The sequence below is a fragment of the Monodon monoceros genome, unplaced genomic scaffold, assembly GCF_005190385.1.
Source record: "Monodon monoceros isolate NGI ecotype Baffin Bay Population unplaced genomic scaffold, NGI_Narwhal_1 Super_Scaffold_16, whole genome shotgun sequence".
Taxonomy (NCBI): Eukaryota; Metazoa; Chordata; class Mammalia; order Artiodactyla; family Monodontidae; genus Monodon; species Monodon monoceros.
Genome location: NW_021703772.1, coordinates 7,030,572 through 7,048,724, shown reverse-complemented (window position 1 = coordinate 7,048,724; position 18,153 = coordinate 7,030,572). Strand labels below are relative to the sequence as shown.

The 18,153-nt window shown below is 52.7% G+C and overlaps 1 protein-coding gene across 1 annotated transcript in view; it reads left to right on the top strand.

Moving 5' to 3' along the window:
• The window catches only part of INPP5D (inositol polyphosphate-5-phosphatase D), a 130,258-nt gene extending 113,185 nt beyond the window's left edge, over positions 1-17,073 (top strand). The window contains exons 20-27 of the mRNA XM_029225078.1: positions 444-557; positions 1,878-1,960; positions 3,068-3,155; positions 6,856-7,005; positions 8,116-8,212; positions 10,193-10,459; positions 14,347-14,950; positions 15,861-17,073. Of these exons, the coding sequence (XP_029080911.1) occupies positions 444-557; positions 1,878-1,960; positions 3,068-3,155; positions 6,856-7,005; positions 8,116-8,212; positions 10,193-10,459; positions 14,347-14,950; positions 15,861-15,863 (1,406 nt within the window). The 3' untranslated portion in view covers positions 15,864-17,073. The remainder of the gene's footprint in view (positions 1-443; positions 558-1,877; positions 1,961-3,067; positions 3,156-6,855; positions 7,006-8,115; positions 8,213-10,192; positions 10,460-14,346; positions 14,951-15,860) is intronic.
• The last annotated feature ends 1,080 nt before the right edge of the window (positions 17,074-18,153 follow it).

Genomic DNA, 18,153 nt, shown 5'->3' with positions numbered 1-18,153 from the left:
GATTCACTTTGTTATAAAGCAGAAACTAACACACCATTGTAAAGCAATTATACTCCAATAAAGATGTAAAAAAATAAATAAAAAATAAAAATGGGCAAAAAAAAAGAAATGAGACAGATTTGGTATCAGGCGCCTGAGCCATTCAGTACACAAGCTCTCTTTGCAAGAAAGGGTGCTGCCCAAGGCCACACAGCTTTAGTGGCAAAGCTGAGCGTAGAACTCTTCCCGCTCTGCTTTGCACCAGCTTTGATTTGTCAGAGAGGCTGTTACCATCATCGGGGATGCTTGGTGTGGGTGGTGGGATTTCAGGAGAAACCTCTCCTTCCACTTAGACCCTCAACTTCCCTGGACCCTAGGAAGGAGCTCGGTGTCCGGGGGCTGGTTTGAAACACTCCATCTCCAGACACGTTGTGGAACCGAATCTCTGTTCTCACCTGTTCCAGGCCCCGGGACTGTCGACAGCCAAGGGCAGATTGAGTTTCTCAGGTGCTACGCCACACTGAAGACCAAATCCCAGACCAAATTCTACCTGGAGTTCCACTCGAGCTGCTTGGAGAGTACGTGCTTGCTGAACTGCCTCTTAGGGGGACAGGCACGGCTCTTCCACAAAAGCCTTGTCATTGATGGTGCTTTTCTCCGCTCTCTGGGAAAGACTACGGATCAGCCTCAAAGGGGGGGCGGTCACAGAGTGGGGCTGCAGGTGGACGGTACAAGGAGACACCCAGTTACTACAGGGGCCCCCAGTATCCCGCGATACTGCTGCTCCAGCCCCAGGAACGGGTCAGTCACTGGTGCACAGACCCCTCGGCCCCTTGTAGACAGCTGGGCAGCTGGACCCTCTCCTTGCCCCTCCGGGCAGAGTTTAGCCCACTCGAGGGTCCTCCAAGCCGGGGCTCCAACTCAACCAGAGGGTCTTGCGCAAAGGTCCAGAGCTTGTGGAAGCCAGCGCTGGGGCCAGAGCGGCTGCTGGTAATCGCTTGTTCTTGCCCGGGGTCCTCTGCTCTTTGCTGCGTCACAGGCATCCTTCTCAGGTGGTCTGAGCATCGAAAAGCAAGCTAGAGATGGACGGCCGCCCAACAGCCAGCAGCAGTTCGCACAAACTGTTTAGGAAACACCCTTTCTAGGTGACGTTTCTAGGCATATTGTCTAAAGCTGTTCCACGGTGAGGGCATCTGTGTGGTTTCTAGCTCTCCTTGCTGAGATGGTCGGGGGTTGGGGGGCGGGGGGAGAGGCTGGCAAATCAACACCACAGAAGGAGGCATTTTGTGACGGGATGACAGATGCTTCCAGAAATTGGGAACAGGACCACCTGTGCCACCAGCTGCAGTGTTGCCCCGCCCTCTTTCCTCCTCAGACCCAGCCTGGGCTGGTGACAGATCCGCCTTCTCCAGGAAGTCTCCAGGTCCCAGTTCACCCAGCAAGGGCAGAGCACTTCCAAAAATGATGAGGATTTTTGTGCGGCTGTTTTTAATAAAATATCAAGGCATTTGCATACATTTCTATGGAAACAGCATATTAGGAAGCTTAAATTAGCATTTCAAAAGGCTGCTATCTTGAGTGGGAGAAACCATCATGTTTCCTAATCTCCTTGCCTGTGATGTGATGGTTTCTTTGTTGCCTGGTTTGTTGCAAAGTGGAGCCAAAAAGGAGGGGAATCTCTGAGTCTCCTAAAAATAATTAGACCCTGTTGGCAAATGACCATCCCGTGCACCAAAACAAAATCCCCAACAAGCCTGACTCCTAAACGGTGCTGTGGCTCCTACAGATACAAGAGGAAGGAGGGTATCTTCACTGGTCCTGGTGGGACAACCTAAGGAGTCTTCTCTGTCCGGTTCTTGTGCTGTTTTCTGAAAGCCAGCCTTCTTATCCTCGGACAGGTTTCGTCAAGAGTCAGGAAGGAGAAAATGAAGAAGGAAGTGAAGGGGAGTTGGTAGTGAAGTTTGGCGAGACCCTTCCGAAGGTAATTCAAGAACAGGGAGGATTTTGCGTTCGTCAGCCAGCGTTGCTGGCCAGTGGCGGAGCTCTGGCCAGGCCTGACCAGAGGGGGTGGGAATCCCACGGGCCAAATGCAGGAGACGCTGCCTCTCTTTCAAGGCGGCGTATGACGCCCTTCCCAGCAGTGGTTAAACATGGGCCTGAGCCTAGTGGCCCCAATATTCCTAAATGAATTTCGATCCCCCTGATGGATTGTGGAAGGGATCTAGAGGGTGCCTCATCTGACCAGGTGACTTTACAGAGAAAGGACCGGAAGCAGATCCCAGAGAGGCTTGTTCATGGTCACGCGGCTGCAGTGATGTTCTGGAACTTTCTGAATGGAGATAGAGTCCATCCTGTCAGTCAGCATGCACCCAGAGGCCTGCATAAGGGGTGTCTTGGTATCTGTGGATGGAAAGGAAAGGGGCAGCCTGGGACCTTTTCATTAGGCCTTACTGTGTTGGGGTCTGCACGAGGAAGGCTTAAGGTGTGAGAAGGTCACAGGTTGTAGCCAGCATGTAGGAGTGAATCCAGGATGTGTGTCTGTCCCTCGCTGAGCCACCCTCCAACAACCCACAGGACAGTCCAGGCCCACGCGAGGGGCTCCGCTGCAGGTGGACACAGGCCTCCTCCTGCCCAGATGGAGGGCAGGCCCCATGGTGCCCCCTTCAATGCAGCTCCACCCTGGGAGGGGGCCGAGGAGAGGGCTGTACCCTGCTGGGGGGCAGGGAGTGGGGTGCGTTCAGACCTGGCTCCTGGTCCCACCAGAGTCTGTGTATCAGCCCGGCCCCATCCGCCTTGGACCTGGGGTGGGCAGAGGAAGGGTAGAGAGGCAGGGGGTGAGGCATGTTTGGAGTCAGGCCCTCTCCCCGGGGCCGGGTCGCAGTGTGACAGGGTTAAGCCTGCCTTGCTGTGCAGGGTGGACACATGGGTTCTTTCCTGCTCTCTAGGGGCAAGAAAATCAGGGATTCGAATTTGTTTAAAAAGAACGTCTACAGTCCTTTTTCCCATGCATTCCCCTCCTCTGGGCTGGCAACCCTCACCCACCTGTCCCCCACCTGTCCAAGCTAATCCTGTGTCCTTCTCTCTGCAGCTGAAGCCCATCATCTCTGACCCCGAGTACCTGTTGGACCAGCACATCCTGATAAGCATTAAGTCCTCTGACAGTGACGAATCCTACGGTAAGGGTTCCAGGACGGGGGCTGCAGGTGTCACACCTGCTGATCGAGGCCTCTGAGGTAAGGGAAGCAGTGGTATCTCCTTCACAAAAGCCCACCGGCTGCTCTGTTCCCCATCCCTGTGCTGCAGAGGGACAGACACTGGAAAGCTGTCCTTCCGGCCCCATCAGGCTGCTGGGACTGACAGCAAGCAGCCACAACACCTCCCCTCTATGGAGCCTTTCCTGGGTCAGATTCTGTGCTAGGTGTTTGCACGTATTACTTGATTTATCCTGACATGACCTTGTGAAGCAGTACTATTCTCTCAGTTAGTCGATAAGTAAACTGAGGCTCAGAAAGGTGCAGTGACTTGCCTAAGTCACACAGGTTGTAACCGGCTGAGCCCTAATTTGAACCCAGGTCTTCCCGGCATTGCTCAGTGCCCAGACCAGGCAGGCTTGAGAACGCCTGTGGCCCCAGTAACTGTCCTCCTAGAGAGACACCATCTTCTGTAAAATCTTCAGCCTGTCCATGGCTCCAGGTTTGCCCTTGCACTTGGTACATTCAGCGCAGCTAGAGCGTGGAGTGAGGGGACAGGTAGGCAGAGAGATTCTGGAGCCAGATCCATACAAGCCAGGCTAGGGGTAGATATCGTATCCTGGGGACGGAAGGGAGCCACAGAAGAGTCAGGCCAGATGGTAACATGGTCAGCTTTGCATCTTAGGAATATGTGTTTGCAGTGATCAACACGAGAGATGAGGGAGCCAGGATGAAAGTAGCGTTGGTTAAAAAAAAAAAAAAAATGGAGAGACAGGTTAAAATTGAGAGGTACTGAGAAGGGAAATTGTTTGACCACGGGAATCGGGGGAATAGGGTCGAGCATGGCCCTGAACCTGTGGTTTGAGTTGCTGGGGTTAATGTTTGCGTTTCCTGAACTGGACTGGCTGTGGTGAGTAGCAGGCAAAGGAGACTAAAACGGTTCAGCCAGAGAAGTGGGAGGAACGCCAAAGACTGGGGTCGGGGACGCCGTCAGAGCTGGTCAAGACGACGTGGTTGTGATAGCAAATGTGGCCGAGGGATCCAACCAAATAAAGACCAGTGGCCTGCAGACAGAGGGACTTGGGGACTTGTGGGCTTGGGAGAGCTGTGTGCACTGCGAGGGAGTGAGCGGGGGTGGGGAGGCCGAGGGCATGAGAGACCAGGATGTGCAGCTGGGTCCAGGGAGGGTGTTTGTTTTCAATGGAAGGAATTTGAGGGGGGTTAATGCTGATCAATGGAAGCCGGGAAGCAGAAAGAGGCTACAGACAGGAAGGGTGCCCAGGTGTGTCTGTCACCCATGGTGCAGGCTCTGGATGTAGGTTCCATCACCACCCTCATTGCAGAGGCGGGAAAATGAAGTGACTTGTCCAAGGTCACACAGCCACTGAGTGAGTTTGACAAGCTGCTGTGTGACCTTGGACTTGAACCCAGGCAGCCCAGCTCCAGAGTCGTGCCCTCCACTCCCTCCCAGTGCAGCACTGGGAAGAGGGTCCCTGTGCCAGGGCAGGGGCGGGCAGAGCCCGAGGACTGTGATGGAGCAAAGAGAGAGGATCCACGTGGGTGCCAGGGTGTCGGGAGGTTTGCTGGCGGGAACACAGGTCTGACGGTTCCATTTTCTTTTCAAACACTGGAGTTCTCCTTGGTCTCCTCCTCTTGGTATTCATACTGACAAACAGCATATCATACTGACAACTAGGAAAAAAATCATCCAGCAGTCTCATTCCTTGCTACAGCAATCATTTTTATTTTGCTTTCAAACTCCCGTGTTCATCCATAGGCACACATAGATTTCTATGTGAATAATTATCACAGAGACACCATTTATGTTCTGCTTTCCTCACCCGGTATTCGATGATACACATTTTCCATGATCCTCCGACCCAGCCTTCATGACGGTTGCTTTAATGGCGTCATAATATTCCACGGATTTACTATATCCTCGGTTTTTAAAGTACTCCTTACTACTACTACTGAGGCTCTGCACATTATTTTCGTTGGTGTTATCAACAATGCTGAGATGGATCTCTTTGTGGACATTTTTATTTTTTATTGAGGTATAGTTGATTTACAACGAGTTAGTTTCTGATGTATAGCAAAGTGATTCCGTTTTATATGTGTGTGTATATATATATATATATATATATATTCTTTTTCATATTGTTTTCCATTATGGTTTATTATAGGATATTGAATATAGTTCCCTGTGCTATGCAGTAGGACCTTGCTGTTTATCCATTTTATATATAGTATCAATAGTTTACATCTGCTAATCCCAAACTCCTAATTTATCCCTCCCCCACCCCTCTTCCCCTTTGGTAAGCATAAGTTTGTTTCCTATGTGAGTCTATTGCTGTTTTGTAAAAAGTTCATTTGTATCGTCGTTTAGATTCCACAGATAAGTTTCAAGTGATATCATATGATATTTGTCTCTGACTTCACTCAGTATGATAATCTCTAGGTCCATCCTTGTTGCTGCAAATGGCGTTATTTCTTTTTTATGGCTCAGTAGTATTCCATTGTGCATGTATACCACATCTTTATCCATTCGTCTGTCCACGGCCATCTAGGTTGCTTCCACGTCTTGGCTATTGTAAATAGTGCTGCTATGAACATTGCGGTGCATATATCTTTTCGAATTAGCGTTTTCTCCGGATATATGCTCAGGAGTGGGATTGCTGGGTCACATGGCAACTCTTTTTAGTTTTTTTAAGGAACCTCCATACTGTTTTCCCTAGCGGCTGCACCAGTTTACATTCCCACCAACAGTGGAGGAGGGTTCTCTTTTCTTCGTTGTGGACACCCTTTATTTTCCTTTGGCTACATTTGTTATTCTTTTGCGTGGTCTCTTTAGGGCAAGTTCCCGTGTCTGCTGGCTAAAGGGTATACATATGTGTGCGGTTGTTGGTGCTCAGCACCCAGCTGATGGCTGTGAAGGCTCCGTCTTGCCTTGTGGACCTTGCCACATCCCAGTGTACAGGTTTCCCCAGATCCTTGCTGGCACTGGGTATCCTTTGCTTCTGCTTTTATTAATTTCATGTCTGTGAGAGAGTCTCTTACTGCTGCCTTAATTTGCATTTTTGATGGCTCAGCAGACTGAACTAGTTTCCATGTACTGAAATCAACCATCTACGCTTCTTTCTGTGGAAAATGTCTGTGGGGTTATCTGCCCATTTATCTGCTGGAGATTTCATTTTGAGGAGTTCAGATAAAATACCCTCTGTGTGAAGCTGGCTGCAACTAATGTTCCCACTCAGTCCTCTTTGCATTTTTGTTTTTTCTCTGTGCAGAAGTTTTAAACTTTTCTATCCTATCTGTCAGTGTTGTTTTGTCATTTCTCACACTGCTTCAAACCTTGGGAAGTTATTCCTTCCAGCCATCAGATTAGTATTTAATTCTGGTTTTCTGCCGGATTTTCTATGATTTACTTTATTTTATATCCACTAATCTGCGTGGAGTTCATTTTGCTGTAAGGTTTGAGATGTTTTCCCCAAATTGCTGAGGAGTTGTTCTGAAAGTTTTGTTTCATAATCCCTGCCTTGGCCATTGTCGCAAAGGATCATCTCTGGGCGGGAGAGCTAAATCTCCAGGCCAAATGCATGGTGTTTCTCCGGTGAAATGGCAGGGCTGGGTTGCCGGGGGCGGGGGCGGGTGTCTTGACATGACTACTGTCTCCCCACCTCCCCAGGCGAGGGCTGCATTGCTCTACGGTTAGAGGCCACGGAAACTCAGCTCCCCATCTACACGCCTCTCACCCACCACGGAGAGATGATGGGTCACTTCCGGGGGGAGATTAAGCTGCAGACCTCCCAAGGCAAGAAGAGGGAGAAGCTCTATGGTAAGTGGGCACGACCCCTCCCCTGCTCCCTCTTCAGTGCTGCTGGGTCGGGGACAGGAACGGAATAGTCTCTCTGCTGTGGCCTCAGACAGAAATGCAGCATCGGAGGGGATCTCAGAGGCAATCTGGCCCAACCCTTAGCAGGTTCGAGAATTTCCCTACAGAACCACAACACCTCACAGCCACAATCACCCTTGCCTGGCCCCAGTCTTTCTTCCTTTTCACACAGGCAAGAGGTCATTTTTTCCTTCTCCTCTTTGCTTTACTTCTTGCTCAAAAGCACTCAAATCACGATGCCTAAAATGCGTTGGGCTTTAATTTTCTACTTGATCTATGAAATGATCAACTTATAAACGTTGTCTCATTTATCTCTCACCATAGCTCTGAGAGCCAGGTGCTACCCTTGTTTGGTAGATCAGGAAACTGAGGCACAGAGAGGTTAAGTGACTGGCTGAAGGTCACACACCGAGTAAGTGGCTGGCCCAAGGGGAAAGTGCAGGTTCACTCACGCAAATTCGTAAGCGTGATGGGGTCCCGCCTCTCACACAAACAGTGAGACAGCAAGATGTGGGACGGTCTGACACCCCCTGCTCGTGGGAAGGCCCTGGGCCATCATGGGTGCTGCCTCCCTTGGATGGGGCTCCTCCTCTGCCCTCTGGGGGCTCCTTTCTCTAGCAGGATGTAGACCTGAGGGGGACTTGGCACCCCTGCAACCATAGCCAGAGTCAGATATGAAGACGGGGTCCCAGTTCCCCATTAAGCTCGTGAACAGGTTGGCTTTGGGCACCAAATGCTCTTGTGTTTCTTTTGTTTAGATCTGCCAAGAAATATTTGTCTGTTTTATCCCTTGCTGACACCAACAAGTTGGAAATGTTGCATGAAATGACAACTCTGGGTCACACATGCCAACTCTCCTCCCTCTGGAGCCATGCAGGCATAACTAATCCATCACCGAACTCACACAAGGTCTCAGAATCTGCCCCCAGGCAGCCATTATTCACTTTCCAGCTTCCGCTTGCCAGGGGAAACCTCTCTGCCATCCTGGCCCAAACCCTGGGAGCTGGGCCCTTGCATGCTCTCACATGCTCTTTCCTGGCCCTTTTCTTGCAGACTTTGTGAAGACAGAGCGGGATGAGTCCAGTGCACCCAAGTCCCTGAAGAGCCTCACCAGCCAGGACCCCATGAAGCAGTGGGAACCTGCCAACAGGTAGAGGGGGGAGGTGGGGGGGGGTGTTGCCAGGGCTTCACTGCAAGCTAGCGTGGCTTTGCAGACCCAGGACTGGGAGTGGGGAACTGGAGCAGAGAGAAAGCAAGGACCCAGAGGGAAAGAAAGCGCTGGCCACGAAAAGCCTGTCATGCTTCCAGCTCTGAGGCTTCTAACCACAAACCCCTGGTGTGACTGCAACAAGGCCAGGGAGGCTCTTCTGTGCTGCAGAGTTCGGTTCAGTTCAACAAACACTGGCTGAGCACTTCCAGGTGTCAGGTTCTAGAGAAACCAAGGCAAATTAGGTGGAGTCCCTGCCTTAGGAAGGTACATCCTACTAGGAAGATGCCCAGTCCAGGAGGCAGCAGCCCCAGAGATGGGCGCATGGAACAGCTGCAGTATTTCCTGAGGACCAGGGATATCAGCAGCCATGGCTCCAGGGCTAAAAGCCCCACCCTGTGACTAAGGCGGAAAAGCATTGTGGGGAAGTGCGTGCAGGCTGCTTTTGGCAGAGACTGAGCTGGGAAGAATCTGGACATCAAAGCCTGGATTACAAGGGGGACAGCAGTCCCCAAATAGCAGGGTCACCACAGCTCACTGATACGGTCTCGAGTTCAAGCCAGTGAAGTTTGTCATGGTGTCCACGCCAGTTTACCTGCCAAGGGGGCAAAGCTGTGCCAGGTAGCCAAGCGAAATCCCAAAAGCCACCGCCAAGCCCAGCTTATTCCTCTCCTCCTTTCAGCCCCCACTACCTGTCCCTCCAGCCCTCGCCTGCCCCAGCCCCCCACCCCATGCACAGCAACTCCCACCCCCCTCCAGCCTCTGACAGTAGCCCTAGGCGTGAAACTATCCCTTTCAATCTTTTTCGCCTACTACAATCCCCTCGATGAAAGCACTGCAGCTCTCAAATGTCTGTTTGACTCCAGAATCAGGATTAGTGTAGGTCAACAAAGTATCTTCCATTGGACCAGCATTAGAATTAACACTTACTTCTGAAGCAGGCTCGATGGATGGGAGTGGGATGTGCTCAGAAACAGGCTGGCTGAGCAGATGGGAGCTGGGGAGCGTGTGTTACAACCTGGGGAGCTCCCAGATGGGAGCTGGGGAGCGTGTGTTACAACCTATGTATGCAGAACTCCACTTACTAGTTAGCTCTCCTGAGAGCGCCGTCTTACAAGGAAGGACGACACTCCTGTCACCAAGAGGCAGCACGGTGTGTGTCTCAGGGTCACCTCACCAGGTCTGGGCAGCCCCTCGACAGCTGTTAGCTGACTCCCCCACAGTCGAGGCTGCAGCCTTGACCTCTGTGACCTCCATGCTCATCTTTCCAAACACCCGCATGGCTGTCTCCATCCTGATGCCTCACAGACGTGCAAGCTGGCTGTCCCAGATGGAACTCTCCATTTACCACCAACACCCTACCACCACCGACAACCCCCATAGTCACTCAGCCCTGCCGTCCATGCCAGCCTCTCATTCCATTCTGCCCACTTGCTCACAGGCCTTCAGACTGTTGCTGGGACAGGTCAACCCCTCATACCGCAGGGCCTTTGCACTTACTGCTTCTTCCCTCCCTCCCTTCTCAGAGAGGCCCTCACGGGCCACCCTACGCCCAGGTGGTCCCAACCCTAGTCTATCTCTGCTCCTTTTGTTACTGTCAATCAGACTTGAGCAGTGTATAAATATCTCGTCTCTCAGGCACGGAGCTTGTTTTGTTTGTCTCCCCATCATACGTTGGTTCCACGAGAACAGAGACTGTGGCTATCTCATTTACAACCATATTTCCTCCTATTGTTCCTGGTGTTACCAGGCACTCAGTAACTATTTTGTTGTATGAATGAATGAACGAATGAATGAATGAATCCACCACCCCAGAAGTGAAGAAGTTGAGGAGAGCCTGAGCGGGCATCAGAGGACACTCTCCTCAGGCTGGTGCTGACCTGGAGGAGCCCTGAGGTGTGACTGTGTGTGTCTCCCCCGCAGGGTCCCTCCATGCGGTGGCTCCAGCATCACTGAAATCATCAACCCCAACTACATGGGCATGGGGGCCTTCGGGCACATGAAGCAGACCCCATCCCCCGATCAGCAGCCCACCGCCTGGAGCTACGACCAGCTGCTCAAGGACTCCTCCCTGGGGCCTGGAAGGGGGGAGAGCCCTCCGACACCGCCCTCCCAACCGCCCGTATCACCCAAGAAGTTTTCATCATCGACAGCAACACGGGGCCCCTGCCTCAGAACGCAGGAGCCAAGGTGAGCATCGTCTTCACCAAGGCCTTTCCCTTCCCTAGGTTTTCACCACCAGGAAATCTGGCCCTAGAATAGAAGCTGCGTGAGAGCAGGGATGTGCGTCCACTTTGGTCACTGACTCATCCCCGGGGCCTAGAACACAGTAGGCTCTCGAGAAATGCTTGTAGAATCTCCGATTCTTAGCCTATTCGTGTAAACCTGAAAGGTTTTCTAAAAACAGGATTTAAAAAGTTTAAATATAGTGCCTGAGAAAAACACACTCCTGTAAAAACGACCTTCATTGAAAAATACGTTTCTGTAAGTAGTGAACCCTCGTCAACCTCCCACTCCCTGGAGGGCCCTGCAGAGCAGAGGTGGGAATTTCCACGTAGGAATGAGTCCCTCCCCAGCTCCGAGTTCCCCTCTCTCTTCTTAACCACGAGGGTTCCTGTTCCCATGCACAACCCTCCTGTCTCTCCTGTTGAGGCCAATCTGAAAAAACAGCAGCTGGGACCAGGAATTCCGAAGGGGAGGAGAACAGCCAGCCTGCAGAGGGAGGGGGTTTGGCCATGAAACTTCGGGAAAAACCCAGCGGTTAGAGAGAACTGACCTGCATCGAGAACTGGTCCAGGCATCACGTGCCTGGAGGCCCGGAGCCAGGGAGGAGCCTGCAGAGCTGCCGCCTTAACCAAGCAAACCCACGCATGCGCGCCTTGTGCAAGCAAACCCACACATGTGCACCTTGTGCAAACGCAGGATCGGGAGCCCCCCAAGTTTCTAGTAACCACACGGTGACGGAAATTCAAAGTGCAGACCTTAATTAACAGTGATTGAAGGTGAACAAAATATCGTTCGCATCAGCTTCCTTTGGGGGCTGCCTGTACTGTTTATAATGACTTCAGGGCGCGGCTCTGGGCCTGTCTTCCCCTCTCTGAGGTCCTATGTTCCCCATGGCATTTTCCGTCGTGTGCTAAGAGCCAGGGAACGGCATGTTGTCAAGCACTGTTCCCCTCATCTCCCTCCACTTCCAACCCTCCCGCGCCTGGCCTGGCTGGAGTTTCTTCTGGATTGAAGGGCCATTTACAATTCTTTCTTAAGCTTTTTCTCTTAAAAAAAAAAACAAAAAAACAAAACACTGGACAGACAAATGGAAGGAGGAAGGGACGGAGGGAAGGAGGAGGCAGGGACAGGACAGGGCCTGCCCCCGAGCTCAGCCTTGTCTATCTCTGTACCTCCAGTTTTCACGATTTGTTGATAATATTGTGGACCCTGGTCTTTCCGTAAGAAACCTGGGGGAAGGAGAAGGAGCCTCAGTTTCCTCTCCTGGAAAAATGAGGACAAAAGCCACGTATGGCGGGTCCTGTGGCACCTCTTTGGCAAAGGTCACCTCTTTGGCGACCCCAGGAAACAGAGCTGTAAACAACTACAAAGAACAAGGGGACCGTTTAAGTGAAATGTTTTAAGTTCCCAAAGTAAATGTCTCTTTGTACCCTCATAACTGGAACAGAGCATATAGCTTGGAACAAGGTGGAGAGCTGTTCTCTCCGGTTTCATGGGTGACAGCTTCAGAATGGGGACGTCTGTGTAGGCAAGGGGCCCAGGCTGGGCTCTAAGCTCACTTCTCAGCAAGGAGACGATTAGAGGCAAGAAGCTGGCAGCTCCTACGCCTGCCTGCCACCCTCTTTGCTGCCCTTGACCCCCCCCCCACTGGGCCTGAGAAAAGGCTGTGGAAGAGGGGGTATCACCAGTCCTCCTATCACTGCCCCATAAAAAAGTAAGGGGCCAGCTGTCCCAGTTTGCCCAAGACTGTCTCCTTTTTTGCGCTAAGAATCCCTCATCCCAGGAAACCCCTGAATTCTGGGAAAACTGGGACGACTGGTCACCCTGGACCGAAGTCATATGGTTAGAAAGAGGGCTCTTCTCAGACCCTGCTCAGCACTTCACTCCTTTAGAGAACAGCCGACTCCAGAATCTGAGGAGTGAAATCATTGTGGCACAGGAATCAACCCTGTGCCCTGGGGATGGGTTCACTCACTCCACAGCCATGGCTGCTATGGGAGCTGGTTTCTTTTCACCTTTGGTCAGGGAGATAAGACTTTCAAAAGTGGTCTTCCCCAGTCTCCCCGCCCCCGCCAAGCCTTCCCCTCTCTGACAGTGACAGAAGCCCCCTCCTCAAGGGAAGACTTGCCCCATCTCCTGCTCTTTTCCCAGGGCAGCGAGCTTTGCAGTCACCAAAATGCTTGCACCCGGGGTCCTCTTCCTGGCCCTGCCCCTAATTCTCTGAGGCGAGACCTCTCCTGTCTCCTCACTGAGCGTGGGCTTCAGGTGGCAGGCCACACATTTTTCTTTTCTCCTTGCCTCTTCATCAGAAACTTCCGGTCAGTGCCATTTTCATCCTCCTGCCCCTTCCTCCCTGTGCTAACTCGCTAACTCATAGCAAAGGTCTTTGAGGATCCAGAGGGGGTGCAGAGGCTGGCCCAAGGGGGAGGGGCAGACTTCCAAAGTCTTTGTTCAAGGCCCCAACATTTCTGGTTATATAACTGCTTCCAGGTCTTTCCAAAGAGTAATGAGCAAAAGAGCAAGTCTACATGTCCCTGAGGCTAGCCTCCCCGATACCCCACATCATCTTGTCTCATTGGCACCTGTGCAAGGATGACATCTTGCCTCTGTCCCCTGCCCACGCTCACTCCCCAAAGAGTCCATTAGCCGTGGCTGTTTGGCAACTTTTGAGCAGTGTTTCAGCACACGCTCCATCAGTACGAGGCGTCACGGCCTGAACAGTTCAGTGCGTTTTCCAAGGGACCCACATTTTCTTCTCAAGAGCTTCCTTATTTTGCAGAAAGCAGAACCCAGAACACTCCCCCTGGGAAATTATGCTGTTGGCCAGAAAGTAAAATGTGTTCCCATTCCTGGTTCTCATAATTCGCTCAGCAGGAAATCACCTCCAGCAAGAGCAGTAATAAATCAGGAAACAGACAAACAAAGGAAGCTCTCACCTACTTTGGGGACAGCATGGAGCTCCTTCTCTCTCCATAAGTCAGACAGGCATATTTTCTTGCTACTGGCTTGTTTCCTGATGCATATCTCCAGGTTGCTTCTGATTTTCAACATAAATGCTGTCCGTTTTCTCCTTCTCCCTCTGAGTGAGGACACGAAAGAAACCACACTCACCAGGCGCTCTCCGGGGAGAGGACTTTACGCAGAGGAAAGAATACTGTGTTAATAGGGAATGTCGGTCCCCTGAGCACAGATTTCGTCTGGTTCACAGCCGCCTCCTGCACCTGAGGCAGCATCGCACACTTGGGGGGCTCCAACACGGCTTTTAAATGGAGCTCCTTGACCTGGAACCCTCGATAAGCACAAGGCTTCTGTTCCCCTGAGGGTCAGAGGAGAATTTGCTGAAGACATAGAGGAGAGGCTGCGGGATTCTTGGGGGAAGCCAGGAAGGGAGGTCTGTTAGCAGCAGGGATGGGGGCACTGGCTGTGGAGGGCAGGCTGCTCCGATGAGGATGAAGCAGGTGGTTTTGGATTGGGGTGCCATGTAAGCCCCCCTCATCCCTTCAGTGAAGTCCCCCTTGCTCACCGATGCTCTTGTGTGCACAGTTTCTATGGTGGAAAATGTCCAAGGCAGGAGGTGAGGTTACCTATGAGATCATCAACATAGGAGTAACAGTTCATTCTCCTGCCTTTTAAAAAAAAGTTTTCTTTTTCATCACAGTGGAACTCACATAACATAAAATTAAGCATAGCATGTTTCAAGCGAGCGGCTCGGTGGCGCTGAGTACACCCACAATGTGTGCCGCCACCACGGCCATCTAGCTTCTTTATCACCCCCAAAGAGCCCCCGATGCATTAAGCGGTCATTCCCCACGTGTGTTTCTTCCCTGCGCATCCTCTTTCCCACGCTCCAGGCCCGGCGATGTGGGGAAGAGCGCGGGGGAACCTTTGCCTCCGGAGGACCCGCAGCTGACCAAGCCTGAGATGTTTGAGAACCCGCTGTACGGGTCTGTGAGTGCTTTCCCTAAGCCGGCTCCCAGGAAGGAGCAGGAATCCCCCAAGATGCTGAGGAAGGAGCCCCCGCCCTGCCCGGACCCGGGAATCTTGTCGCCCAGCATCCTGCTCTCCAAAGCCCAGGAGGCCGAGGGCAGCAAGGGGACGGGCAAGCCTGCACCCGCGCCCACGCCCTTCCTCAGCCCTACGCCCCGGCTCCGCTCCTTCACCTGCTCGTCCTCCACCGCCGAGGGCCGCCCACCGGGTGGGGACAAAGGAAGCCCAGGGAAGTCCAAGGCCCCCGCCGGCTCGCAGGTCCCGGTGCCGGCCAAGAGGCCCATCAAGCCTTCCAGGTCAGAACTCAGCCAGCAGACCCCGGCGCAGCGGCCACCCCTCCCGGTCAAGAGCCCGGCCGTCCTGCACCTGCAGCACTCCAGAGGCCGTGACTACCGTGACAACGCCGAGCTCCCCCATCTCGCCAAGCACCGGCCCGAGGATGCACCACCCGGCCGGGCTGCCATGCAGGTGCGCTCGGGGCGGAGCGGGTGCGCAGGCGCGGGCGTGTGATACGGGTGCACGTGGGTGTGCAAGCACTTGAGTGATAACCACCACCGTGGCCAGGAGTGCGCCCAGGTGCACACGCACGGGTAGTGCATGCGTGTGCACGTGTGTGATACAATGACCCGGCCAGGAGTGGGTTCCGAGAAACGGTGTTCTGGGAGCTGAGAATGAGAAAGGAGGTAGAGACAGAATTTGAACCCATCCTATCCCCAAAGTCCCTGCTACTACACTGAAAGGGTTAAAGGAGGGCCTGGGGGTAAACTCTGAGTCCTGTAGGTCAGGCCCATAGGAATAAGGCTTCATAGATACAAGAGCCCAGATCATTTTTATTACGTTATCGTCATTAGTATTAGTACTTAAAAATCTTCCAGTATTTTAGGGACTTCAGACTCAATGTCCCCTTCCTTCCTATAGAATAAGATTTCTTTATGAGCAAAACTAATAGTGGTTAAGAACAGATTCCGGAGCCACACTGTCTTGGGTTTGAATCCCAGCTGTCCCACTTTCTGGCTCTGTGCCTCAGTTTACTCATCTGTACAAAAGGGGGCAATCAGTGGAACCTGCCTCACAGATTTATAGGGAGGATTAAATTTTATTATATATCATTACTATATGTTACAACTTATATGTAAAAGGTATGTATCATCCATTGCATATTGTTTCATATGTATTATATATTACTCCGTATGCATATAATATATATGCACGTATATTAGAATGCGTGTAAGTACTTAGAACAGCGTGCTGGCCCCCTTCAGCACTAGGTTAGCACTAAGCCTGCTCTAGCCCGGGGCATGCAAGGTCATGGGGACCTTTAGTTAAATCTGGCCTGGCGAGAATGCAGAGCTGACAGTCTTCTGTTTTTGTCCCACAGTGAAGCCCCTGGTGAGCTGCCAGCGAGATGGGAGCCCAAAGGAGCAGCACGAAGCTGCTGGGACCCTCTCCCAGGACCCCTGTTCGCTCCTCCTACCCAGCTTCCTACGCAGGGCTTCGTCTTTTTCAGGAGAGGGTCTAGCTTCTGTGTGGTCAGCACGGTGCACTGGCTCTGAAACTTGACACCCAGCCCTGAAGTTGGAAGGAAAAACCCACCTGATGGGCACCAAACAACCCGCACACCTGGGCCCCCAGCTTGATCTTGGTACTTGGGACCCAAGAGCCTTGTTCCGGCTGCCATTTTGAAGAAAGGAACTAAAGCGCTGATTTGTGGGTAGGGATATAAATAATAATAATAATAATAATATTAATAATAATAATGGCTACATGTAGGGAGCACTCAGCACCTGCCAGGTACCGTGCTAAGTGCTTTATGAACATTATGAGTTGAGTCTTTAGCCAACTAAAACCACATTCCCAGACCCCTCGGTTCAAAACAGTATGTCCTGAGTGGTTTGGACAAAGCATTAAAAATTAAGGCTAGTGCCCTCCTGTTGTGAGACAGCACTTGGCCTTTAGGGAGCTCTGAGGAATGAGTGGTTAATTTAGGGTACAGTGAACCTGGCCTTGTCTAGCTTCAGTGATGCAAACTGCTTTAGCTAAAGCCGCCGGGGTCCGGCAGAGCCGGCCTGGAGAACAGGGGTCCCTGGGTCATCCTAGTTCTTTAGCTGGAAGAAGGAAGAATGTCAGCTCCTACTCTCCGGTGAAGAGATGTGGCTTCAGCCTGGACTGGCGATGCCCAGGCTCGTGCCAGGCCCCCCATGCCCTCCTGCAGGTGGGCAGGCACCGCCAGGTCATGGAATGAGCCACACCCCGAGCCTTATCTCATCGTGCTAATAGAAGAGTCTACGCTGTTCTGTTCGTTAGTTGCTCCAGAAAGCCAGCTTTCCCACCTGGCTGCCGGCGAGGGCGGGCCTCTTGGTTCCCGGCTCTCAAAGCAGTGCAGCCTTTTCTTTCCGAACTCTGTGGCTTCTGGCCCTGCTTCCTTGGTTACTAGGAGAATGGATTGGTGATGCTTGTTCTTGTGTTGCTTTTTGACATCATGAAATTAATGTAGGAAAGCAAATCCAGAAGTGCGTGTGAGTTCAGGAGGATGGTGCGCGCCCCACATCCCCACGTGCGTCAGTCTGCGTGACCAATAAATTGTACCTTTCTCACCTCCCACCCGCGTGGCATTTTTTCCTGACATTCGGCCACAGACGTGCTTCTAGGCTGTTAGGGCTGCAGAGCGGCAGCCCAGGGAGGGGAGGATATCGAGGTTCACGGTAGAGATGGGCCAGCATTGTCCTGACCAGAGGGGACGCGGTAGAAAGAGTTTGAAGTTGGGCGTGGACCAGGACCAGTGGGAGACATCACACATCTCCGTGGGACTCCAGGCGCACCCTGCAGCCACCAGACTTCCACCAGCATTGTCCCATTGCCACCACCGCCTGCTGTCCTGCAGCCACAAGTTCCTCCTGGCTTTTATAAGTGTTCATTGCTGAGCTCCAGAGACAGTAAGCACATGTAAACAATCGCCAGGTTGTGGGCCTCCAGACCCCCACGTTCAGGGGCAGCTTGCACTGCTTATGGGTCAGGGGGCAGCACCCAGCCCAGAGGGCCAGTGTGGGTGCTGCCTGGCCCTGCTTCCAGGCTGCCTTGGTCTGGGCTGCTGTCCCCACCACCTCAGGCTACTCGGCCTCTGCTCCTGTTCACAGATACCAGGCCTGGACTCCAGGCAGAGCCTGAGACAGTGGTGTTCTTGGCAGCCACGGAGCAAACCATTCACTGCCCTTCAATGATAGCACGTGGAGGCCGGCAGGGGCGGGGCTGAAATCCCAGCACAACCGAGGCTCGTCATCCTCTCAGGTGCGATACCCTCACCCCGAAGGCTCACTTCCTGGTCCCTACATGGAACTTGACCCGAGTCCCCAGGCACCCACCTTCTGACCCCGTAGGCCAAGGGCCAAGGTGGAGGGGCAGCTGGAGATACCCAGACATCCTTTAGGCCAGCCCTTCCTACACCCGCCACCCCACAGCTGAGGACCGGGCCACTGATGGCCATGGCACGTGGGGAATCCACCACTGCCAGGGGGTGCTGGCGTGCTATGAGGGGCCTGCAACTCCCACCCCTACCTGGAATGGACACCCAGGCCCTTCTCACCATTTCTGAGGGGTCCCAGGAGAAGCGAGTCCAGGAGCAGCACTGCTCTGAGTTCCGGCGCCCTGAGCAGGTACAGCGCTCCCCTCGCCTC